At 40.2% G+C, this 25,556-nt stretch overlaps 2 protein-coding genes and 1 long non-coding RNA gene across 5 annotated transcripts in view; 2 read left to right on the top strand and 1 right to left on the bottom strand.

Annotated features, from left to right (window-relative positions):
• Positions 1 to 5,195, top strand: part of LOC110076474 (uncharacterized) — a 28,004-nt gene extending 22,809 nt beyond the window's left edge. For all 3 annotated transcript variants that reach the window (XR_013543354.1, XR_013543353.1, XM_020788639.3), the window contains 3 exons: positions 3,846 to 3,931; positions 4,169 to 4,214; positions 5,008 to 5,195. Coding sequence is in view for 1 of the 3 variants with exons in the window: in XM_020788639.3 (XP_020644298.3) it covers positions 3,846 to 3,931; positions 4,169 to 4,214; positions 5,008 to 5,057 (182 nt within the window). In the remaining 2 variants the exon portion in view is untranslated. The remainder of the gene's footprint in view (positions 1 to 3,845; positions 3,932 to 4,168; positions 4,215 to 5,007) is intronic.
• A 1,759-nt stretch (positions 5,196 to 6,954) lies between these two features.
• LOC140705600 (uncharacterized) lies at positions 6,955 to 9,626 on the bottom strand. Its single transcript, XR_012085012.2, has 3 exons — positions 9,494 to 9,626; positions 8,135 to 8,170; positions 6,955 to 7,007 (listed from the first exon to the last, which is right to left on the bottom strand). It is a non-coding gene; the product is annotated as an uncharacterized LOC140705600 (long non-coding RNA).
• Positions 9,218 to 24,837, top strand: N4BP2L1 (NEDD4 binding protein 2 like 1). Its single transcript, XM_020788636.3, has 5 exons — positions 9,218 to 9,502; positions 17,355 to 17,482; positions 18,583 to 18,671; positions 20,515 to 20,591; positions 21,992 to 24,837. Exons 1-5 carry the CDS (start codon positions 9,354 to 9,356, stop codon positions 22,233 to 22,235), a joined length of 687 nt encoding a protein of 228 aa, XP_020644295.2. The 5' UTR covers positions 9,218 to 9,353; the 3' UTR covers positions 22,236 to 24,837.
• Positions 24,838 to 25,556: the final 719 nt, after the last annotated feature.

A 25,556-nucleotide genomic window follows, 5' to 3' on the forward strand; every position in this document is an offset into this window, starting at 1 on the left:
TATTAAGCAGCTTTGCATTAGTTCCTATGGGAACTAATGCTTCAATGTACGAACGCACCTCTACATAACAAAAAAGCAGCCAGAACGGATTAATTGGTTTTCAGTCCATGTCCTATGGGAAATTTTGCTTCAACTTAAGAACGTTTCAACTTAAGAACACCATTCCAAAACGGATTAAGTTCTTAAGTAGAGGTTCCACTGTAGTTTCTATGGACGGAAAAGAGCAGATACGGATTAAATGGTTTTCAATGCATTCCAATGGGAAATGCAGATTCAACATAAGAACCTTTCAACTTGAGAACCACCTTCCAATACGGTAGAGACCCCACTGTATTTAAGGTGCTATGTTTTTTTCTTCTTTTTATTTTATTTTATTTATTTATTTATTTATTTATTTATTTATTTATTGAATTCCAGAAATATCATCTTATCCTTGCCTTCCTTGCTTTGGACTTACATTTCTTCCCCTGGAAGAATCATCATCACTGAAATATATTTTTGGAAAATAATAGATTTTAAATAGCAAGAAAACTTGCAGAAGTTTTGAGTCCTTATTTATTTTTAATTTGGCATTCAGATTATTTTATAGTTATTTCACATTATGTATATAATATCCATTCACGGGGTTTGACAGTTTCACAGCTGCTTTGTTTCAGCAGTGCAGAACTTTAAGATTTCACGGCTATTGACTAACCCCATTCAATTTGCATTCAGATAGAATTCACCTTAAATCAAAGTGGATGCTAGATGTAGGGGTATTCGTATATGAATAGCTCCACACAGGTGGATATAATGAGGGTCCGGCCCCCTGGAGCTGGACTGTCCACACACCTTCCGCTGCTGCTGTGGACTCCACACTCCCTTCCTATCGCTCCAGAGCACCCAGTCAGCAAGCCACTCTTCATTCCGGCAGCGAGGCTCGTCGTCCCACCTCCTGCAAGGAGAGGCTAGTTGACCGCGAGCTCTGGAGCGATTGGAAGAGACCGCGGGACCCACAGTAGCAGCAGAAAGGTGAATGGATAGTCTGGCCCCAGGGGGCCAGACCCTCATTATGTCCACCTGTGCAGGGGTACTAATATTCGTATATGAATACCCCCAATTCTAATTATACCCACAGATTAGTAGAAACTTTCCAAGACATTTGTTCCTCCCAGATAGGTCCTTGGAGCTATATATATATCTAAAAACAGCTGACTGTGGGGGTCATACCACTGTGTGAAGTTGTTACATGCTCATTTTACTAAGGCATATATTCAATGCAGTGGCTGAAACCCTGTTGCACAGTTTCACCTGCACACTGCCACTGACATCATTTATGTTGTGCAGGTGGATTTTGCCCAACAGGATTTTAGACAGTTTATATGGTTTGTGTTTATAAAGAACTACAAGATTGGTATACTGCTGTGGAACAGTTTACAGCTAAGTTTTCAGCCTTTAATAAGTTTAATTAAATATTTAATTAGATTAGTTTAATCAAATGATAAAAGAAGGAAGGACGAAGCAAAGTCTGTGGTGCTGAAATGGCTTCCCCCAGTTTGGTATTCAGACTTGCATTGCATTTGCAAAAGTTATAATTGTGGAATTGTAGAGGAAATATTACCCTGTAAATTCTGTATTGTGTTATTCAGTATGCTTACTCATCCCTAGTTCATCAAGTATCAGCAAGACTGGAAATGTACAGCGGTACCTCGTTGCCTTAGTTTATGTAATTTTCGGTTTACAAACCAAAATCCATAGAAAATAATGCCCCAGTTTATATTCTATCCCCCCCCCCGCTGTACAAAAGGGTTTCCCCCAGGACACATTGCACCTGGGTGTTTCTAGCACTGCCCCTGTTCCTAGCTCAATCTGTGTATCAGTTTATGAAATTTCCACATGATGTAACGTCCGAGAGGACGCATTAATTTCGTAAACCGAGGTATGCCTGAACTAATTTATTCTGATAAGTCCACTACCCACATCTTTTTATAAATCAAAGCAAATAGTCTCTGGGCTCTTTAAATAATCATTGTGTGTCATCAGTTCTGACTTATGACCATTTCAAGGGTTCTCTAGGTAAAGTACTCAAGTGGTTTTACTTCCCATAAAGTAGGATCTTAAGATTCTGCTCAGTTGCAGAATACACCAGATTCAACAATGCCATTCAAATTTTGAAAGATCAGTCTCCCCAAATAGTATCTGTTAGCTGCAGAGTGTAGAGCTCCAGAATCAAATGGGAAATATATTCCAAAGTTGAATACAGGCTAGTAATAGATGAAACAGTTTTGGGGGGTGGGGGAGGAAGTTACACATATTTCCACTTCTCCCAATATGCCATTTGAAACATGGGGCTCCTTCAGCTTGAGAATAGGTCCAACCATAGAAAGTAAATTCTCTTGCATGTGTATTACAACATCTATCCTTTTTATGTCCGATATAATAAATTTCCATCTAGTAGTTTCAGTTTTATATTAATTTATGTATGTTTATAAATTAATGAGTACATCAAATGATAATTGTGTGACTGAGTCATCCATGATATAGCTCCATATATTTAGTTTTCAGTGTTTATAATTTAACCTCCAGCAATTTTTTAAACATTTAGTCCACATCTTAACTGCTAGTTATAAATGAGAATTATGGAAAAATCAAATGATATGCTTGCATATGTCTTATCTCATACATTAAAAATAAAAGATTGGTGGGACCTTAAAGACCAAGGAACTTATTTCTGTCCACTTGGATTGTAATCCACAAAAGCTTGCACTGCAATAAATCCCTCCCTTGAGGTGCCACAACTCTTTTATTTTAATGTAACTGCTGTGTTTTATCTTGCAATGTTTTATCTTGCCTGGGGGTACACCTGGACCCGATGCTCACCATGGAAACGCAGGTGGCATCGGTAGTCCGCACCACCTTTTTCCACTTTGGGTGGATTGCCCGGCTGTGACCTTACCTAGACACGGGGGCGCTCACTACCTTAGTACTTGCGCTCGTAATTTCTAGATTAGACTACTGTAACACGCTCTACGTGGGGCTTCCTTTGAAGCTGATGCAGAAACTTCAAGTGGTGCAGAATGCGGCGGCCAGACTCCTTACTGGAGTGAGAAAATACCAACATATCTCTCCTACTCTGGCCATGCTGCACTGACTGCCCATCCATTTCCACATTGAATTCAAAGTTCTAATGCTTACCTATAAGGCCCTAAACAGTTTAGGACCTCGATACTTGGCGGAGCGTCTGCTCCCACCAAGATCTACTCAGATCACCCGCACGAGTCAGGAGGTGAGGCTGAGGAGCCTGACGCCAAGGGAGGCCCGGAAAGAAAGAACTAGAAACCGGGCTTTCTTGGCGGTGGCTCCTCGTCTTTGGAATAACCTACCTCCGGAGATTCGCGCTGCACCCTCGCTGGGTACTTTTAAGAACCAACTAAAAACATGGATGTATAGGCAGGCCTTCCCTTCCAGTTAATTCCTGTCCTCTTTCCTTTTTTTCCCCTCTTTATTTGATTTATTTTTATTTTTCCCATCTTATATAATCATTTAATTAATTAATTGTTATAAATTTTTTTAGAACTTGTTATCCTTATGTTGTAAGCCGCCTAGAGTGGTCGAAATGACTAGATAGGCGGGGTATAAATAAATAAATAAATAAATAAATAAATAAATAAATAAATAAATAAATAAATAAATACTTGCATTATCTTGTGATGTTAATTCTAGTGTTCAGAATTAAATAGCAAGTTTATTCCTCAGACTATTTCTAGCTGAAATCCAATTACTGTTGCACTTGCTAAATTTAATATTTCTGTTCCTGGTAGCTCAATGCTTGAATAACCATTTTGTTCAAAAATCTTGTTTTGTAGACACTTTATTGCCTGATGATTATGTAGTTCCCCTTGATTGGGCAACTTCAAAACATATCTATTTACACTGGAAGACATCTGTGGAGGTATGAAAGTTATTTCCTTATTTGCCTTATTGTGCAGATTGTACTGAATATTTACGTATATCAGAATAGTTGCTCTGCAAGTGCCAGACAGAATGGACATTTAGGGAAAGGAACATGTAGTGCTTGTTCCTTGTGATGGGAACAGACTTAGTTTCTTGAAAGACACCATCCAGGAAAAAAAGGTGGTTCTGTTTTCTTATGGGGAAATAGATACCATTTCTTTTGATTTTATTTCAGAAGAAACATAAAAACAATATATCCAAGGAAGATTGTGCCTTGTCTGGTGAGTATAGTCTTTTGTGTCTTAAATGAAGGATACAAATGAACTAATTAGGTGATATATCACTTGCAACAAAATATTTTGTGTGTTTTTTTGGAATGTGTTATGAGTTTGAATATTTGTCTGGATTTAAATTTAGTGGGCTAAGTGAAATATAAAGGGAGTATTCAACTTCACCAACTTTTTCAATATGGATTAAGATGCAAAAACCCTTTCTGGCTTGTTCTGCCCAGAACAGAAGTGGAACACCTTGGGAAATGCCATTATCAACCTCTAGGTTACAGTCAGTCATTTATAATCAGTACACAATTTATTGAAAGGTTATTAATAACAATGTTGGGGAGGGAGGGATGTTTCACGTATGTCACAAGAACGTAGTGCAAAATTACTTTACCTCTTAGTATCTGCTGCATAACGCAAGTAGAGGTTGTGTCTATATATCTATAGAAAGCTTCAAACCAGCCAGGAGAAACATTTTTGCAATCCATGGTACAGTACAGTATAGGTAATATTCACTGAGTTCAGTGGGACTTTATGTAACTAAATTTGTATATTTGCCTCTTTATAATAGTTTAAGATATTGGTGAAAACAGTTTCTTTTAAAGAGACTAGAGAGGGCAAATATTGCCACATTGTACAATCTGCCAGGATTGCATGTAGCAACGTGCAGATAACGGAAGGTGGGAACCAGCCATAGCCGCTTTTGGAGGAGGTGGACTCTTGCTCTCACATAAAGGTAAGTCCATGTAGGACTCTATATTAGGTTGCTTAAATTATTAACTCTATTTCCTTATAGCTGGTGTTACTACCCTAGAAGATTCCAATAAAGGGGGTCAAGAGAGCTGAGAATCTTATGAAGTAAATCTACAAAAACTCTTGGAAGAAACACCATTGCTGCGACAAACTGTTTTAGATAGATAATACAAGTAACAGTCTAGCCTGAATGTTTGTCTAAAAATAAAGATCAACACTTTGTTCTGAAAAGTAACAATTCTAAATGTGAAACTTGTTTTTTCTTGTTTTGGTTGTCTCATTAAATCCATACATTAAGTCCATATGCATTATTTCTGCATATGAAGAGCCACTTATAAGACTTAGTATGCTGCTGCTGCTTTTCTCTCTCTTTTCACTCCCCCCCCCCCCGGTGACTGCTGAGAAAATGGAATGAAAAACAGCATGCGAAGACCCAAACAAATCACCTATTATCTGTTTAGTATGCCAGCTGAACCTAAGAGGAGCTGACACTCTGGTCTATCTCTCCCCCAACAAGCCAAAGGAATATACCATTGATTTTCTGGGGTTATTTCTCTGGTGTATTGAAGGAGAAGCAAGACAGAGAGGTGACTCTTGCTGGGTTTGCACATCACAGAGCAACATGGACTGTTCCTTCTTGCAGCTTCTTGTACATAGAATCCCTGCTTGCTGTGATGTTCAGACACTTGAACAGTCTTGAGGAAAATGCTTTGGCATCACATTATACGGTTAAATTTTATTTGTCTCCTTTGTTCTCTTTCTTTCTCTATGCACTCAAGTTTTATCATCTCTCCCTTTACAAGAGGATTGAGTCACTATGGCTATTGTTGTTTGACCGGAACTCTTAGCAACTCTAGCCATCATAATTAGTGGTGAAGGCCCTTCAGATTCTAGCCCAACAAGATCAGCACGTTGTTCTTGTTTACTTCAAGTACTTTCTTGGAGTCAATATGCTCTAAATCCTTTGGTTTATATCTCTTGTCCCAATGCTATGCACTAGCTATATCTGCAGAACGCTCCTGACTGTTCTGTTCACCCGCCATCACTTCCTTCCCACTCTTTTACTGGCCTAAATCCTGTTGTTTAGTGCAGTGGTTCTTAACCTTGGGTTACTCAGGTGTTGTTGGACTGCAACTCCCAGAAGCCTTCACCACCAGCTGTGCTGGCTGGGGTTTCTGGGAGTTGCAGTTCAAAAACACCTGAGTAATCCAAGGTTAAGAACAACTGGTTTAGTGTACTAAATTGCACTAAAGTAGACCCATGGAGTGAACTTTAGTGAGTGAACTCCTCTGTAAGCAGAGTAAGCCATTATTCGATTATGCCCATTTGAATCAGTGGAATTTACAGAAGAGTTGACTCCCTAAGCCCCCATTGGTTCCATGGATCTACCCTAGAGCAATTTACTACACTAAGCAACAGGATTTTGGCCACTGTTGTCTGTTTTGAATGTTAGGTTGTAAACTCTGTCCTCTTATATTCTGTAAAGCATCCAACATACTGCTAGTATTCTTTTGCACTCTCTCTCATATAAATAAACAATGAATTAAGAAATGTGTTCAGTTCAGAAGGACAAAAAATGCATGGAGAAAAATGTTTAGCAGTTGACAAACTAAATACAACAATTATTTCCCATTCAAAAGACAGAATATTTAAAAGATCCATGAAGAGTGGCCAATTGTAACTAATGAGATACAGTACACATTACATACACATTACATTCTAAGACAACTGCACATTATGAAGTTTTAATTTACATCAATAGGCATAATATTTTGATTGGATGATTCAATAGGTTTGTTCTCTTTTGCATTACAGAATTTGTTGGCTTCACCATGGGTCCTACCCAGTCTGTCTGTCTGTCTGTCTGTCTGTCTGTCTGTCTGTCTGTCTGTCTGTCTGTCTGTTTGTTTGTTTACTTACTTACTTACTTACTTACTTACTTACTTACTTACTTACTTACTTACTTACTTACTTACTTACTTACTTACTTACTTATATACTGCCCATCTGGCAGCCAAGGGCACTCTGGATGGTTTACAACAACTAGACAGAAACAATAAAATAACAAAATAAGATGATATCAAAAAATTAAAAGTGCAAACCAAAATAGCATAAATGCAGTGAAAGACATGGTGAGATACACTACATTAATATAATTTATTAGCATAAAAACAGCCAGGTATAATAAAAAACTAATGACATTGAGGAGAAATGCAATTTATAAAGGTTATTGAATCCGTTACATATAAGGATGTTGCTGCTTCCCATCCATGTAGCATGTGCCTTTTTGTTTCAAAATAAAATGAAACTTTGAACAGTGTTTATTGATTGTCATTTTGAGAAGCAATTTAAACTGTTGACTGCCTGTTGTTTATATCAGACAAAGAAATAATTGGTCCACTGTGAATATGAAGAGTGGCAAATTCAAACTCAAACAACAGCAGCCAAAAAGAAACAAGAAAATGATTAATGATCACATTCAAGTAGGACTTTGCTAACTAATCTATTTTCAGTTGAAAAAAAATCAGTTTAGTTTCTAATAAATGTGCACAGGACTGCAGCCTTACAGGTAAACTATATGCCACAAGTCCAATTTGGCAAAGTCCAAGAGTTAAGAGTCACTTAAGTCTTCTGGAGTGGCCATTTTCCTACTGAAAATTCACATACACATATCAATTGATTTGCACAGGGATGCCAACTGAGAGAGCGAGCTATGTTGGTCAGCAGTCTTATGACGCTTTTCATTGACTAGAATATATCTCATAACATACATGGAATGTTATTGCCAGTTGCCATGAATGCAAAAGAAAAATGGAAACAGTGAGGTCAGGTAGGAATGGAAGGTAAAGTATTGTTATGTTAAAGCTCAGAGAGTTGTACATCAAGCACAGTGAACATTTTACTACAAGAGTGACTGGCAGTAAAATATTCATCCTAGCATTGCTAAGTTAATTTAATGGCATGATCCAGCAGGGCTTTTCTTACATTCTTATAGTGTCAATAATTGTCCAGTGGTAAACAGATGACTTTGCAAATACTGTATACAACAGATTCAATATATAATTATTACCACAGTATTCAGCCATTGTTTCATTGTGTTTTCCTCCCCTAATCTTAAGAACATGTTTCAGGTCTCCTACACCCCAGTAAATTAGGTCTGCAATGCCTACCTCTAAAATGTGTCTTCTGGTGGTCTGCTCCTTGACCTGGGGACAAAAATCCAATGTCAGCATAACTTGGGCTGCAATTGCATATGCTTGGAAATGGTTTCCAGAGAAGCCATCCTAGTGTTTAGTCTCAGTATGCTGACAAAATTAAAAGGGTTGGCGAGGCAAAGGGCCAGAGGAAGAACAGACAAAATGCTGTGGCAGTTTACAAGTTGATAGATTTATAATAGATTCATTTAAGTGTGAAAGCTCACAAATAAAAACCCGCTTCCATTCTGTCTTTTTGCAGGCGCACGCACATCCCAGTTTGTCCACATGCCATGAAATGTTCACATTTGGGAACATCTTGTGCTGAATAGATGAAGCTTACTTTGTGTAAACACACTTATGTTGGTGCCCCAAAGACTGCCCTGGCCAAGCATCACTGGTGGGCAGTCTTTGGGGCAGTCTATTAAGAATATTGCTTGCTTCCTCTGACCGCTTTCGTAGGGTGGCCATATGAAATGGAGGGCACACCTCCTTTAGGAGTTGTGTACAGCATGAGACATTTCAGGGGTTGTCTGTCCTGCAAGTGGGCTTATCTTCTCCTGTGAAGGCCAGCAGCTGCTGCCGCCGCCGCCGCCCAGAGTGCCAACCCTTCCGTCTAGATATACTCCAGCGGACGTTGCTCAAGGCTACCATTCTCTCTGGCAAGCAAATCTCCACTGCAAACAACGAAACTGTGAACAACACCCCCCACGGGGCAGCCGGCGTGTGTCGCGTAGACGCTGTGGCAGTTTTGCTCAAAGGAAGTCAGGAAGGGAGAACGGGGGTGGGGTATGCCAGAGCTGTGGGGGGGGGAGGTATACGAATGTCACTACCGGAGATGGCCGGGCCCTCTGGACTCAACCCCCCCCCCCCAACCGGCAGGTCCGAGTCTAAACGGCTTGGCCACCTGTGGTGGGTGAGACGAGACGACGGTCCCCTCTCTAGCGGGAGGACCGGCTGCCCCCCCCCCCCTCGGCGCGCAGGCCGGTCCCGCCGCTCCAGCCGGGGCCTCCTGCCCTCCGGCGCCCCTGGGCGGCTCCCTGCCTGGCGGGGGGTGGGGGTGGGGGCGCGGAGGGAGGGAGGCGTCTCCGCCCGTCCCAGTCACGAGGCGAGCGCCGAGTCCGCCACCCTCACCACCAGAGGTTTCCGCCGCGCCGGCCGGGGCGGCCCTTGTGGTGGTTGTCGCTCTCCCGCCATGGAGGCCAGCTTGGTCCGCGCCTTCGGAGGCCTGAGCCTCCAGCCACCCGAAGCCCAAGGCCGAGGGCGCGGCCGCAGGCACCGCTTCAGCAAAAGCCTCTATTTGCTCCGAGGGCTGCCGGGCTCCGGGAAAAGTACCTTGGCCAGGTAAACAGCCGCCTGCCACCGACGGGAGGCGAGGGAACGAGGGACTCCTCTCCTCTCGAGGGGCGTGTTCGCCGGGACGGAAACCTTTAACTGCGGCTGAGAGACCGGGCTTGGAAACCGCACTTCGGTAGCCTGGATGGGGTTTTCGCATTTTGCTAGAAAGCGGGCGCTGCCTGTTTGCGAGGCGGGGAGGGCAGATCAACGGCGCGCTGGCGCTGGGGCTGTTTATTCGCCGACGGCTCCCGAGGCTCTTTATTGATCGACGGAGGGTCCCTGCACACACACACCACACATACGCACATGCACACACAAAAGTGCTGGGGAGGAAAAAGTTCTGTCTAAAATGGCCTTCTTGCACCCTCTTATTATAAAGGACAAGGAGAGAGGTTTTAGTTTCTCTTTCTTCTAGAGTTCCTGTGCTTTCAACTGATTGCGTTTCTAGATCATGGTCTTGAAGGAAAGCATCCTTGAAACTATTGACTTGCTAGCCGTTAACATCGGGAACGTAAAGAAACGGGGGTATTTCTCGGGGCGGTGAAGACAGAACCCCTGGGAGGCAGACGAGGAAGCCAAGAAGCGAATTGGGAAGGTGGGGAAAGTGGGTGCTTTCAGGCGCTGTCGGGGCACTCCGGCTAGCGCGTTGCAGAAAAAAACAGACTCTTGTTTTTGAAGTTACCATTATTATCCCGTGTCATCCGTGGCTGTCGTTTTAGAAGAGGTAGCCCTCTTAGTCTGTGCTAACATGTCAAGCAAAAAAAAAAAAAATAAAGACAAAAATGTTGTGGCATCTTAAAGACTAACTGCTTTTATTTTAATGTGAGTTTCGTGGACAAGGCCAGTTCAGTTCTTGCTGGACCTGGTTGTCTACAAACTCGTTTATTTTCTCAGCAGCGAAGGTAGGGTCTCTCTTCCCTCCCCCCCCCCCAAATTCTGTCTCGCTACCACCAGCACATCTTCTCAGTTTTATCCCTGTTACTGCCATTATGGGGCCAATAGCTGATAGGTTACATTTGCAGAATAGGTCTTCATAAGCCTCTGCTTAGCATGCTGAACAGCTCAATGGGCTGGAGGCCCCCAAGAGTTCAATTCCCCACTTCCCTGTAGAAGAGGCACCAGTCTGTGTGGTGTGGGCAAGCTAGAGGGTGCAAAGTGTGGCCAGAAGAACAGTACATAAAACCCACGTTGGAGTACAGTGGGGTCTTGACTTGAGAACTTAATCCGCATTGGAAGGCGGTTCTCAAGTCAAAAAGTCTGTAAGTCAAGTCTCCATTGACCTACAGTGCATTGAAAACCGATTAATCCCGTAACAGGCTGTTTTTGTTCCATTTTGGTTTTTTTCTGGTCTGTAAGTCAAATCTCAGTCTGCAAGTCAAACCTAAATTTTGCGGCCAGAGAAGTCTGTAACTCAAAAAGTCTGTAAGTCAAGCCGTCTGTAAGTCAAGGGTCCACTGTACTCTATACCTAGTAAACTGTGGAAAGGGAATCAGCTTGACCACACATAATTATTATTTAAACCTACACGTGTATTTTCCTGCCATTTGGCGGTCAAATGAAAAATGCCCATCAAAATTTCCTGCTTCTGAAGTGTTGCTTTAGTTTATTCTGCTCCATCACAGCATAAACAGATGTGAACTAATCAGAATTATCTGGAAAAGAGGGTGCAATGAAAGTAAGAAATTGTTTGATTTTGGTTCTGGATGTTGTTCTCAGTTATCAGGGTGGGAAATGGAAAGAGCTGGTCTGGTCATGTTCAAGAAGAAAAGTAGTCTTCTCTTTTATATTTGCTGTGTTCCCTTTTATAATTTCAAGCTGCCCACATTTTACATTCAGCAGTTTGAGTGAGCTGCCTTTCGGTCCTTTTAAAGAGAAAGGCAAGGTAAAGATATTTTAAATAAATTAAGTAAATGAGCATGTGTGAAAAATAAACTACTAGAAGCAATTTGCTAATTTTTTATGCCAGGGCTCCACTGTTTGTGATACAGCAGGACAGGCACAAATCAAGCAGAAAGAGGAAGGAGATGTAACTCCTGTATCTGCTTTGCAAATTGTGGATACAGAGCTTCATGGAGTCTCAGAGCCTGAAAAATTAAATATGACAGTGAAGTGTGTTTGTCAACTTTTGTATTACAGTATTTAAAGGCAATAAAACTTAGCTGAGCTGAACTGGAATATATTGAAGGTACGTACCACTCTGTGTTTCTGAGCGTTGTCCTGATCCTGCCTTTTAAGAGAGCAGGGTTTCTGGAGAGCCTGCTCAGAGACAGCTTGTGTTTATTAGTTCTTTGACATGTTACTGATTCCAGGAGGAAGTTCAGAACTCATATTCAGTTCACCATGAGAACTTAAAACGTACTTAAAACATGCTAACTGAAAAGTAGTAAGTGAAGGAAGCTGTGTGTTCAGACAGATTCAAAATCTGAACCCAATTGTCATGAGAGAGTGCTCTGCTTCCCTGCTTTCTTCCCTCCTTCCTTCCTTTATTTTTACCATGCTTTTCTCCTTAAAATTATCTCATTTATTTGTTTGTTTGTTTGTTTGTTTATATTTCTACCCCACCCCTCTACTCGGGGTGGCTTACAAATATATGGACCCAAGGTGGCTTACGTCATTGAAAGACAATATATAAAGCTAAAAAGAATGAGTATTAAAAGAGAGCTGCCATTATTAAAAGACAATATTAAAGCTAAAAACAATAAGCATATACATATTAAGGAATAAAAAATAACTCTGGGAAATGGTAAACACAAGCAATACTAAAAGCTCAGTAAAAGCAGTAATGCATAACAATCCATCTAAATGGATTCCATTCAGGCACTAGCCACTGAGGGAAAGATTGCCTGAAAAGAAGGGCCTTCGCCTGCTTGCTTTGAACTACTTCAGTTCCTTCAAAATGTGATAAGCCAGCCCTGCTGTATTTGAGGGTTCTGCTTATTCTGTTCAGTGGGCTTCAGCAAAGTATTGCCTTGATGGTATCCTTAGAGCAGTGGTTACCAACCTAGGGTAACCCTGGTGTTCTTTGACTGCAGCTCCCATCAGACTTCATCATTAGCAGTGCTGTCCAGGGTTTCTGGGAGTTGCAGTCCAAGGACACTTGGGTTACCCAAGGTTGGGAACCGCTGCCTTAGAGCAAATAGCTTGGTGCTTTTTTGTTGCTTACCTCTCTGCTGGAAGTCACGTCTACCTGGTGCTGTTTGACCTGAAGAAGCATCAGTTAGGTTTTTTGTATACATGATACAAACAGAAGACACAGTTACTTCTTGATATACTGCAGTTTCTGAGTTCTATGAAATCATTTGATACACATCTGTACTATACAATATGAAACTGAATGTTAAGAAAACATGTACAGATAGAACTCTTCCTATTGTGGAGGCTTGATGCAAGACGTTCCTCCTGTATGTAAAAATTAGCACACACAAATATTGCCCCATCTTTATTACAGCCATCACGGAAGTAACCATGCGGGAACTGAACACATCAGCATTCAGAGAACACAGTTTGGAGCTAATAAATGCAAACCAGAGAAAATAATGCATATACATTTCAGCGGATGCATTCTCTAGATCAGTGATTCCCAGCCTTGGGTCCCCAGATGTTCTTGGACTAAATCTCCCAGAAGCCTTCACTGCTAGTTGTACTGAGCAGGATTTGTGGGAGTTGTAGTCCAATAACATCTGGGGACTCAAGGTTGGGAACTACTGCTCTAGATTGTGTCCAGAAGCAAAACAATGACCTATGTATTCAGGAGTAAGAAAAAAAAGGAATCCAGTTTGTTAAAGACATTTTTTAAATCAAATTTTTGGTTTTGCTTAACCACTGAAGATTTAGATAGTTTTTCTCTCCCAGCATTAGTTGGGAGAGAAATGTCTGGGAGCAGGCATGCAACTTTTCATTAGTTTAGGTGAGATGCAGGGAAAGCAGAATGGGAGGAGAACTTTGTCCTGCTCTAGACATCCAGCAAAAATGTTAAATCCATAATTCAGTGGTGTTTCTGAGACCATCCCCTTCACTGTCTTACACTGAAAGGAAGGAATGCCACAAATTTAGTAGCAAGATAAAACACAGTGGAGTAAAGTGTATCTCATCCTTACCTGGTGCTCCAGTTTCTACGTACTGTGCTCTGTAGAAAGGGGTGCCGTAAATCTATGTCCATAGCACTCTGTGCAAGTGTAACCCCCGTGGCCCTTAAATTTAATCCTCTGCCTTCCCTTTGCAGTTGCAGGCATAGAAATAAACTGTATTTGCATACATAGTACTGATGGGTCATTTCTGTCACCCTAGATTTGATTGGATAAATATTAAATTATAAACTTGGGTCAAGATAGGATAATGACAGCTGATATTCCTTGACTTTGTTAATTTCAAAGCCAAGATGGAAACACTTCATTTTATCTTCAGTAGTGCCTGAAATCTGCTATAGAATATAAGTGTTATTCAACTACTCATCACTAAGCGACAGTGACCACAGAAGTATTAAACCAAACATAAATGTGAATGGAAGGTTGCCTGGAAAAGCTGATACACTCATCTTTAGTTGCAAAATAAAACATTTCCAGTGCAATAAAATGATGAATATTACACGAATCAGCGATTTCTGACAAATATCGCGATTCTTTTTTTATTTGTCCCCATGTCTACTCTTAGGCTTTAGGATCAGGACTCTCTTCTCTCCCCATAATTCTACCACAATATCAAGTCTTCCCTTAGAGAACTGTGAACAGTATAATTGAAAAAAAGAGTTGTCTTGTTAGTGACATCCTTTTTATGACATATTGTCACAAGGTAAGTTTATCTAGGGTAAATTCTTATGTCTTGGTGTCAGTTGAAGACCTTTCAGTTTGTTTTAATCTTGTATGTAATGTTTACATCTGGGCCAGGTCCCAGAATGTTTTCCTGACTGAACCGCTTCCATCAGCAGAAACGAATGATACATTGTGCCCCTCCAACCACCTTGGGAGAAGCCTCTGGGGCTGTTTTTCCAATGATGTGGAGGGCTTTAGTAGGAAAGAGACAAAGCTATACCATTTTTGTACATGGTATGTGACATTATCCCTCAAGCACTCTGCCATGAAGAATAAGTGTGAGGCTCTCATGAAAAAAGGAGAATGTGGTGTTTCCTCCAAAGAAATGGAAAATGCATGCTTTGCAAAATAGGAAAGAGAATAGGGTAACAGTGGGAAGGTAGCTCACCAGATTTTGGCAGAAAGCTGGTTCTTCCTAACACATAATCATAGTCTATTTGATGCTCTCTAGAGCAGCATATAGCTTTTGACCTAAGAATAACCTTTTGAACTGAGAACAACCACTTTCTTTCTGCAGTATTCCATGAAGATCTGTATGTATAAGTTCTCTCAAGTCACTTCCAACTTAGAATGATACTAATAAGGTTTTTAAGCTTTGCGAGAATGTCAAGAAATGGTTTACCATTGCCACTCCCCATAAATCTTACATGGCCAAGGGGGAGTCTAACACTACTGGCTCTGCTACAACATAATCAATCTCATGTGAAGGGTTGAAAAGTTGTAATGACAGTGGTGCTGAAGTGCAGATTTTCTATGTGTTTTCTATGCAGATAATTGCCCCTCCATCATGATTGGACTGGGATGTTTGAAATATAAGCAAAGATCCACAACTGAATTCCTAATTAATGAACTATTCGTTTCTTCTTAATGTGGTATATAAAGTGTTACTAATCAATATGCATTTGACAAATAGCTGAAATCCACAGTAGAGAGGGTTGGGATTACAGAAGAATAAAGAGTTCTTTATTTTTGTGCACTAATTCTGCAGTAGGATGGATATTGTAAGCAACAAATATATTTAAACAGCTGGGATCTTAAAGATGAGTCACCGTGAAGCTATCGGCTCCTGACTTTACAATTTAAATCAGCCTGTGTTTGTCTTTACTTATTGATAACCCAGAGTAATGTCTGCCTCAAGTATTGCTTAACAAGACAGGAAATTGAGATATGGGAAGTTTCTAGGCTTGGCCCTTTTTCCAGATCCCTCTTGCTAGCTCCCTGAAATAGTAGTCTTTGCATACTGAAATAAATTGCTGGATACATCCTTAAATATTTGTATCATGCACCTCTTTCATGAAGCCCCCCATATTCTTAAAGGTCCCTTTCTTTTGCAACTACCAGTGTATTAAATTCCAGTGCATTTAGGTCCTTTTGCATGATAACTTTAGAAGACAGAAACATGGATGCCTGTGGTTTTAAGATTGTAGAAATAGCAGAAAAAGAGTAATACAGTACATAGAAATGGAGAAAAGTTCCAGAAGTGGTTATTAGAAGCTAATTTTATCTCAGCAACAGAGGGCTGGCTCTGCTGTTAGGCAAGGTGACACACCGGCCTCAGGCACCAGATTCTGCTGTCAGGGAAAAAGCAGGAAAGTGTTATTTGATTGGTTATTAGTTGGTTACTATGGCCACAGATTGGATATGGAACAACTGATTGGTTCAAAATTGGGAAAGGAGTACGACAAGGCTGTATATTGTCCCCCTGCTTATTTAACTTATATGCAGAATACATCATGCGGAAGGCTGGACTGGAGGAATCCCTGGAGGAATCCCAAGCCGGACTTAAGACTGCTGGAAGAAATATCAACGACCTCTGATATGTACGGTAGATGATACCACTCTGATGGCAGAAAGTGAGGAGGAATTAAAGAACCTCTTAATGAGGGTGAAAGAGGAGAGCGCAAAAATGGTCTGAAACTCAACATCCAAAAACTAAGATCATGGCCACTGGTCCCATCACCTCCTGGCAAATAGAATGGAAAGAAATGGAGGCAGAGACAGATTTTACTTTCTTGGGCTCCATGAGCACTGCAGATGGTGACAGCAGCCACAAAATTAAAAACCTGCTTCTTGGGAGGAAACTGATGACAAATCCAGACAGCATATTAAAAAGCAGAGACCTCACCTTGCCAACAAAGGTCCACATAGTCAAAGCGATTTTTTTTCCAGTAGAGATGTACAGAAGTGAGAACTGGATCATAAAGAAGGCTGACTGCCAAAGAATTGATGCTTTTGAATTGCGATGCTGGAGGAGACTCTTGAGAGTCCCCTGGACTGCAAAGAGAACAAACCTATCCATTCTGAAGGAAATCAACCCTGATTGCTCACTGGAAGGACAGATTCTGAAGCTGAGGCTCCAATACTTTGGCCATCTCATGAGAAGAGAAGACTCCCTGGAAAAGCCCCTGATGTTGGGAAACTGTCAAGGCAAGATGAGAAAGGGACAACAGAGGACAAGATGGTTGGACAGTGTCATTGAAGCTACCAACATGAATTTGACCCAACTCCACGAGGCAGTGGAAGACAGGAGGGCCTGGCATGCTCTGGTCCATGGGGTCACGAAGAGTCGGACATCACTTAATGACTAAACAACAACAACAACGGGCAGAGATCAAAAAAGCTTTTGTGGGATTTTCTGCCTTAGGTACCAAAAGAACTTGGCTGACTATGGTTAGTAGGAACCTTGATGTTGTCTGAGAGAGCTCTTATTTGCTGCTTCATCCCAGGTAGCTAAAATGTCCCTCTAGAAATGTATGCATTTGTATTGATTACTGCATATCCATTGGTTGGTTAGTCGCAAGACCAAGGGAAATGACAAATACAAATCAAACTCCGAAGAAATATCTTGTGCTTCTTGTATTTTACAGTAATAAAGGATCTGGTTGTTCTGTGTGGTTCAGTCCCCTTCTCCGTGTTCTGTTTTGATTTGGGGATTTCACCTTCGATTTATTTGGGCCCCAGTTGAAGTTCATGGGGATAACTGGAAAATAAAAATGCATACTTGCTTTATACTGAGTTGTAGTTTTTCCTGACAATGTTTTTACCTCCAGGCAACTGAAACGTGAATTTCCCAGTGCAGTCATTTTTAGCACTGACGACTACTTCTTCACAGAGGATGGCAGCTATGTTTTTGATCCAGATTGTCTGGAAGATGCACACAAGTGGAATCAAAAAAGAGGCAAGTACAATCCTTTGTTGTTGGGGATTAGTAGGCTTTGCTTTCTCTGTTATCTTAGTTGAAAAATAATGACTGAAAAGACTTTTAACAACTGCCTGCTGCTCTTACCCTTCTTGTTTTCATAAGAATGGCTCTCAGAGTTTATTAAGTCAACACAGCACTTGATAGTATTAACAACTTAGAATCTTTATTACTTAGACTCATTCTACAGAAAAAACTCTTAAAATACCAACCACCTTGTGACTGACATGACTAATTTAGTTCTTTTTGTGGTATGTGCATGCAACTGCATTATAAATTTGCCTTGTACAAACTGTTCTCTTATCAGTTTACATAATTGCTTCTATTAGATCCATTAAAAAGAGACACTATTTTATACTAAAATAGATATTCCTTGTTCCAATAAGTAAGCCACAATTTATTTATATATTTCATTTCCGAAAGGTTTTCTTGTTTACAGCCTTTTTTGGGCAGAACTAAGCATTCTTACCTTGCCTGGTGGAAAACTGATTACAAAGTATTGGGCAGGAATATAAGAAATATTTTTAGGAACTGTAAAAAGCAGTTGTAAACACAGAAGTTATATTTGTCTGGGGATAGCAGTTCTTATACCTGGTTCTTATATATTTATTTTGGAAAATTAAGAATCATACTTCTTTTCTGTCTACATTGTTCCCAGTATTCCTGGAGTTACTCCAGATGAAAACTAAAACCATCACATCATCTTCCAGAACCCCATCCAAATGTTTGCAGACTCTCCTTTCTTCATTGCCAGCTGAGACCACGCATATACCATGTCTTCAACATCAATTTTCTTTCCCCCGATCTTGTGTCATACATCTGCCCTTTGTAACACCTTGCCTGCTGAAGAGCACTCAAGATCTTAAAAATTTTGCATACATTTTGTGCCCATTTGGTTGATCTAATGAAGATACATATATTACAGTGGATTTTATATGTCTCTTCCAAGGCATTCACTTAGTATATTGACCACATAATTAATTGTTTGTTATTCGAAGAGGCTTGATTTAAGACAGTTCCCTTTGACTTGTTCCACTGATCGATCAGTCTTGTAAAACATTTACATTATTATGTTACAGCACGTAAAGCAATGAAGAATGGGAAATCCCCAGTTATTATTGATAATACCAACATCCACGCTTGGGAAATGAAGCCATATGTGAGAATGGTAGGGGAAACAATGATCTGTTATGATTTTTAATATTGGGTGCAAGAGGTGAGCAGATAACCTTATATGTAGCTCAAACTATGCAGACAAAAATTTGCAATAATTTTTTAATGGGCCTTTCCCCCAGACATCTCAAAATGCAGAAATCCCATTTTTTAGCAAGCCCTAGAACATTTTTGTGCAGCAGCTGGATTTACATTGAACTGATTTCAATCAGCATTGCTTTCTTCGGCTACATTTAACTGCTCTATTTTTTTATAAGCTTGGTCAGCAAATATTTTAAGAAGCCATTTACAGTTATATAGATATTTGCTCAGAGCCTTCAAATGCATTGTGTATAGTGCATGCCAGGCTCTGATATTTATGCTTGGTCTGATCTTACACTTAAGTCTTATTTATTGTCTGCACCACAATTGGTCCAACCAGTAAGGTCAACTTTCTGTTTTCTTGTATGCAGCTGCCTTATCCCTAGTCAGACTTCTAATATATTCTGACTAGCCGTAAAGTACTGAGTCAGCCCATCATATTCCTTCCCCATACCCTTTTGGGTGAAATATGTTAGCCAGAGCTTTAAGCAGTTACATTTTCTGGACAATTCCGGGTGTTGTGCAGGAATTGTACTCTTAAAAAAATAACAGTTCCAAGCTCTGCAAAGGATCTTATAGAGATAAAGCATGTGCTAGGCACTTTGCCTCAATTTAGGTATGGCTGACCTGGTTTTTATTTTCAGAAATGGACATATATGTATGTATTCCATATACTTATATATAACTCAGTTAGCGCCAGGTATTACTCTGAGCAGTTTGCAATCCATAAGAATTCCAAACGATATAATAACAAATAATCAATTCTATCAACTCTTTTGCTGGATGATATACAGGTGTCTTTTCTTCAATTGGGATCACCATGGATAAGAATTCAGTGCTCATAGTGTAGTTCATAGAGACACTGTATTAAACATAGTTCTCATTCCTATTAACATCTAGAAGTGATTTTGTGATTGTCATGGAAACATGAACGCATAGTGTTTGTCAGTTTGATGTGATATATTTTCTGTCTCTGTGACTGAAAAATCACTTCTTAATATGATTTTAGAATTCATAGATCAATCTGCTGATTTCCCTTTCTTCCCCTTTTACTTAATATACTCTTGAAAGCTTCTGCATGATTAACAGGACAAAGAGTTCAACATCCATAGCTTACAGCATAATTTGTGTTGAGAAAAAACTGCAGAATGCTGCATGCCTCACAGTGTTTGGTGTTTTTCTTGAGAAGGGAATTTTTTAGTCAATTTGTCAGAGGAAAGCAACATTGTTCAGACTCAGTGGCAGCATTTGATATTTATAATTTGATTCAAACACTCTTGATAGTCAGACACATATAAAATTAAGAATAACATACACTTAAATGCACAACTGTTTTGAATTACTGAATGCCATTCCAAATACGTAGCATTAATGGTGTGGCCATGTTATTCTGAGCTACAATCCTGCTGGAGTTGACATTTAGTTGTCCCCACAATGAAAGACACTTCCAAGCTATTCTGTATGGTCGGGACTCAAAACAAACTGTGTGAAACTGTAGGGAATGTTAGCGTTATGCCCACACATTGTGGGTAATGTAACATCTTTCTTTTCTAGCTAATGAGTTTCATGACAGTGAGTGGATATGACATAATTGTGTAGGCTAGAAGTCTATATAGTTGTGTTTCGGTGAGTTAAAGATTTTTTTTTTTTGGTGGGGTGGTGGTGGTGACAAGTGAACATGGGAAAGCTGCCGCAATATAATGTACATAAAAATGAGTATGGGGCAAGATAACAAATAGTGCACTCTTTCTCATCAGGCACTTGAAAACAACTACGAAGTTATATTTAGAGAGCCAGATACACGCTGGAAATTCAATGTCCATGAACTCACAAGGTATGGGGCACATGAGCTATTGTTTTTAAAAAAATTCTAGGTTGGCAAAGTGTAGGGAAGTGCCTTACAGAATTGTGGCCGTTATCTGCAACTCAACTCATAGATTCCCAAGACACAGTGTCAGCACTGGGAATCAATAGGGCTACAGTGCAAAATTGCAGCCTTGAAAAGTGGCAGAAAGGGGTGACAATGTCTGTATCTCACATCATTCATTCAGATAGAAGGTAAAGCAAAACTGTTAATTGGAAGATGGGATTTAAACACATGTATTCTGCCATACAGACCTCTTTTAAGCATATTGAGTTGGATGCAGATTTAAGTACATGTAAGTAGGCTAGCAAGATCAGACAGCTGCATCTTGCCCTCTCTACAGCAGTTATTCCTTCCCTTTGAAAATGCTACATAGAAGGTTGAAGGCCCTCTGCTGAATGGGGTGAGTTGGGGTGCCAAGTGGGCATGGTACTCTCAAAAATCACTTAAAGGCAGGTTCTGTGAGTGCAAACCTTCACCCATGGATCTGATCTACCTTATTTTAATTGAATGTGCCTCTGCGGCTGGGTTCTTGGAGACTTTGACATGAAAGCTTATTGGAACAGCAGATAGGATTGCTGTTCACCAGCCAACCAGCCCTCTTTCAAGACACATCCTTCCACCTCCATCCCTTAATTTGCAAGCTAATGGACACTCTCTGTGACTACGGAGAATGGCAGCTCACGTCATTGTTCTGGGGTTTCTGTTGAACTGATCAAACATGCTGCCAATGTTTCTTTCTTTCTTAGTCGTAACTGTTTGGGCTCAATATCTCTTTGCTCTTTCCAGCTATACTCACTGCTAGGGAGCAATAAGTGCAACCTCCAACAGAATGTTGCAGGGTTGATTGCCCTGTTCAGTGTTCAAGACAGCCATGTAGAATAATCAATCATTTTCCTGCTCTTCTGTTTCTCCCCAACAGATACTCAGTACTGCTGTTCCAAGTATACTTGGTTCTTATTGGATTATGTTGAAAGGGACATGACTGTCTAAAGGGTGTCTTCCCCCCCCCCACACACACACTTTGGGTAGTTTGCAAACATTGGTGTTGCCCAGAGCATGTTGTAACTCTTTCTTTTGTCCCCTGGTCCTGATCTTGGATACATAGCTGCTGGCAATGATCACCTGGGCTTTCTCTGAGAGAAAGTGCATCCCCATAGTCTCTTAGTGTCCCTCTTGCACATGCCATGCTAATCTTGCTCTTGTAAAATTTGTATGGGCAGATTTCTGAGCTGGGCGGTTCTGGAGATGGAATGAGCAACTGTTACGGTCATGGATACCATACTCTTGCTTTTCATATGTTTAATAGTTCAGTTTAAGTTCTGTTGGTTTATATTTATGTACTGTATTTGTTTGCATTTATTCTGTAGACGGAATAACCATGGTGTTCCACGGGAGAAGATACAGCGGATGAAAGATCAGTATGAGCATGATGTTACTTTTCACATTGTGCTTCATTCTGAAGAGCCAGTCAGACATTTTACCAGGCCTTATGAAGAGTACAATACAAATTATGCCCTTCTGAATTCAACATTCCCCAGCAGAAGAGTGAACAGCAATGCTGCAAATGAAAGACCTTTTAGTAGGCGAAATGGGTTCAACAGGGTGTTTTAGGATTTTTATGTAGTTCTAAAAGATTTGGGGCAAAATCCAATTTTAGTCCAAACCAGAGTAGATCTCTTGAAATTTACGGACCTACATTATTAACCGCCTTAGGTCCTTTTGAGAAAGTTGGGGTAAAAATATTTTGAATAAATAAATACTAACAAGTCCAGTTAATTTAAGTAGGCCTACTCTAGTTAGGATCAGATTTGGATTTAGCCTTTTGTTTTATATTTGTAGCAGTTTTTTACTTTAAAAATTGATATTTTTCTACAAAGCAAGATTAAATCTTCAAATCATTCCACATTCTTTCTGAACCTTAAAATGAACCATGTTAGTATCCCTCTGATATAATACTTATATACTGATAAACAGATTTTGAGCTGTACAGTGGTGCCTCGACTTTTGACCATAATCCATTCCAGAAGATGGACATAACTTGAAATGATGGTCATAAGTCGAAGCACCATTTCCCATAGGAATGTAATGAAATTCCGACCAAAGGAAAAAAAACACACACACCCCATAAATCACTGCAAGACTCATTGGAAACGTGATTAATCCCTTGCGGCTGAAGGGGCGAAATAAAAGCAATCAAGCATGCAAGACCCATTGGAAATGCACAGAAAACAAATGAAGCAGATCGGAAATGCACAGAGAACAAAGGGGGCGGGTTGGAAACGCAAAGAAAACAAAGGAAAAAACAAGGGAAGTATGCAGGACCCATCAGAAATGGGGAACCCCCCAAAAAGCAACCAAACCCCCAAGACCCATCAGAAATGGGGGGAAAGCCAGACAAACAAACCCCGAAGACCCACTGGAAATGGGGAAAACCCCCAAGAAACAACCCACCCAAGACCCATTGGAAATGGGAAAAAACACTCCATAAAGTAACAAAAACCCTCAAGACCCATCGGAAATGGGGGGAAAAAACAAAAAACCCAAACTCCCCAAGACCTATCACACACAGAAACCTAACCCCCCCCCAGCTCAAAACCACGCTGCAGAAACACCCAGAACAGTTTTTAAAAAGCAGAAAACAGCATCTTACCTTATCAGGCAGCCTGAAGCCTCCCTGCAAACACACACATCACTCACTCAGAAGCAGGAGGCAGTCCCAAGCCTCCAGCAATGACGCACTCTAACTGCTGGGTGAAAGAGTTACAAATTAGCAGTCTCATTGCCACCTACAGTTAGAAATTAGAATTTCCCACCTTTTTCCCCTGCCTTTTTCTGTTCTTAAGTGGAAGCTCTGGTTGCAAGTTGAAGCAAACTTTTTTTGGCCGGAGCTGGTTGTAACTCGAAATGGTTGTAAGTAGGGACATTCGTACGTTGAGGCACCACTGTTGCACTTTTAAGCCCTTTTGTCTTTAGCAATGCTTATGCAAGGCTTTGTTTTCACAACCATTTTTGACAGGAAGGTGTATATGGTAATACACTACTGTAATGTTTAGCTGATGCTCAGCTCTGTGATGCTCAGATAACTAGTAGTGGGAGAACAGCATCCATGAGCAGAATTGATCAACAGGTGGCTATGTGATATTTGAAATGACTTAATCTTAGGCTCCGAGATTCTCATGGTTGGATTGCAACTCAGTGACCATGAGGGACTGATGATAGAGGAAGTCAAATTTTGGACCACAGGTTCTTAAGCTGGTGTTCTTTTAATTAACATGAGAGAACAGACCAGGTTGTGTACATTTGTCTAGAAAGAATATTTCTATTCTCTATTAATGAGGAGGTGTATTGTGTTTTTATCATACATTTTAAGCTGGAATCTTTTTTTTTCTTGAATCACTTGTGATGACTATGCAGAAACAAAAGGGAAACAAATTAAAATGACAGAATTTTTAAAATATTGACTCATCTCTTATTCGCACAGAGCTCAGTACCAGTGAATTCTGCAGGACTGAACTGGAGCCTCAAAGAATGTAGTGAGATGAAGGACTATGTACCTCTGAAATTCAGGTTTTACTTACATTTTGTCATGCTTCATGCTTTAAAAATAGCAAAAATATATGTAGTTAATTCAAAGATACTGGTTGCAGTCCAGTGGCTGAAATCCTGTTGGTGCAACTATGCCTGCAGAAGGGTGATGTCAGTAATTTTCAGTAATGAAAAACTTCTGTCCCTTTTTTCCAGTCCCTTTCATCCTGTGGAAGCTATGGGAGTCATGACACAGGAGGACGAAATCTCAGAAATTACCACCAGATAGCCTTTCTGGCCACAGGAGCTCTTTTATAATCAAAACCTCCTCCTTCCCTCCTACAGCTACCACACAATGAAAGCCATGGGAAAGAAGTAGGAATATTAAACTTTTTTTAAAAAGCCCTCTGCCCATGATGTAACCATCTTTCTGCAGGTGTAAGCTACAGAATAGGATGTTAGCCAAGACGATTATGAACATTTGTGCTCCATTAGTTTACTGCATTGTAAGTGAGCATTTTCTGGTTAGTTGTAGTCATTCTTTATATAGATGTACATTGTTTTATGTAATGTAAATTAGTTTTATTATTAATCCAAAGGATATTTTCAAGGATATTGCTACCTTTTGTAGCATACTTCATGATGGATTATTGCAATAAACACAAAATAAAAGGCAAAGTTCACCTTCTGTACATATTAAGCTTTCAGTTCTTCCATTTTTAGATTAAAAACAAGACCCCTAAACCCAGAACAGTATTTGGAAGAAACCACAGAGCAAGTACCACAATATCTTCATTAAGAAAAAAAAGTGCCACGTGGTCTTTGTACACAATTGAAGGGCAAGAGTGGGTGATGTCTTTATCCTGCTAGACAAAGGGTTGCCAGCTGAATGACTGGCAACTCTTCATCTAACAGGATGGGGAGAGACATTCCAATCAACACAACCAGAGGTAGAACCTGAAACCTAAAGATTGTGCGCAACCTTCATTTTGAAAGTTACTTTTAACAAAAGAACCTGGCATGCACATCTGGCCAATTTTTGGAATTTTTTTTTCCTCCCTCCACCATTGACAGCTCAACCCAATAAAGACCTCTAATGGAGCTGAAAGCAGTCATGTTTGTGATTTTTTAAAAGTGGTCTAATAAATGTATCATTGACCCTTGCCATCAAATTCTTTCTGTAGCAAATCTTAAAAGTATCAGGGAATTTTCTTATATTTTTTTTTCAAACCAAATATTGTCAACTTCTTTGTGTGTCCTTAGGAAGAGAATAAGCATGATTTTTTTTAAAGAAAATGTGTTGAAATAGCATATCAATACCTGTCCACCAGACTTCTGATGCTCTGTCCCATACTCTTCTGTAGAGTGCACACCATGAGAATTTGGAAATGTGACTCAGTTTTTAAA

This window comes from Pogona vitticeps, chromosome 3, assembly GCF_051106095.1.
Source record: "Pogona vitticeps strain Pit_001003342236 chromosome 3, PviZW2.1, whole genome shotgun sequence".
In the NCBI taxonomy this organism is placed as follows: domain Eukaryota; kingdom Metazoa; phylum Chordata; class Lepidosauria; order Squamata; family Agamidae; genus Pogona; species Pogona vitticeps.

Coding starts and splice junctions, on each gene's coding strand:
- N4BP2L1 (XM_020788636.3), top strand. CDS start 9,354: ATGGAGGCCAGCTTGGTCCGCGCCTTCGGAGGCCTGAGCCTCCAGCCA. Junction 18,672..20,514: donor TGAAGCCATATGTGAGAATG/GTAGGGGAAACA, acceptor CTTTCTCATCAG/GCACTTGAAAACAACTACGA. Junction 20,592..21,991: donor AATGTCCATGAACTCACAAG/GTATGGGGCACA, acceptor TTTATTCTGTAG/ACGGAATAACCATGGTGTTC.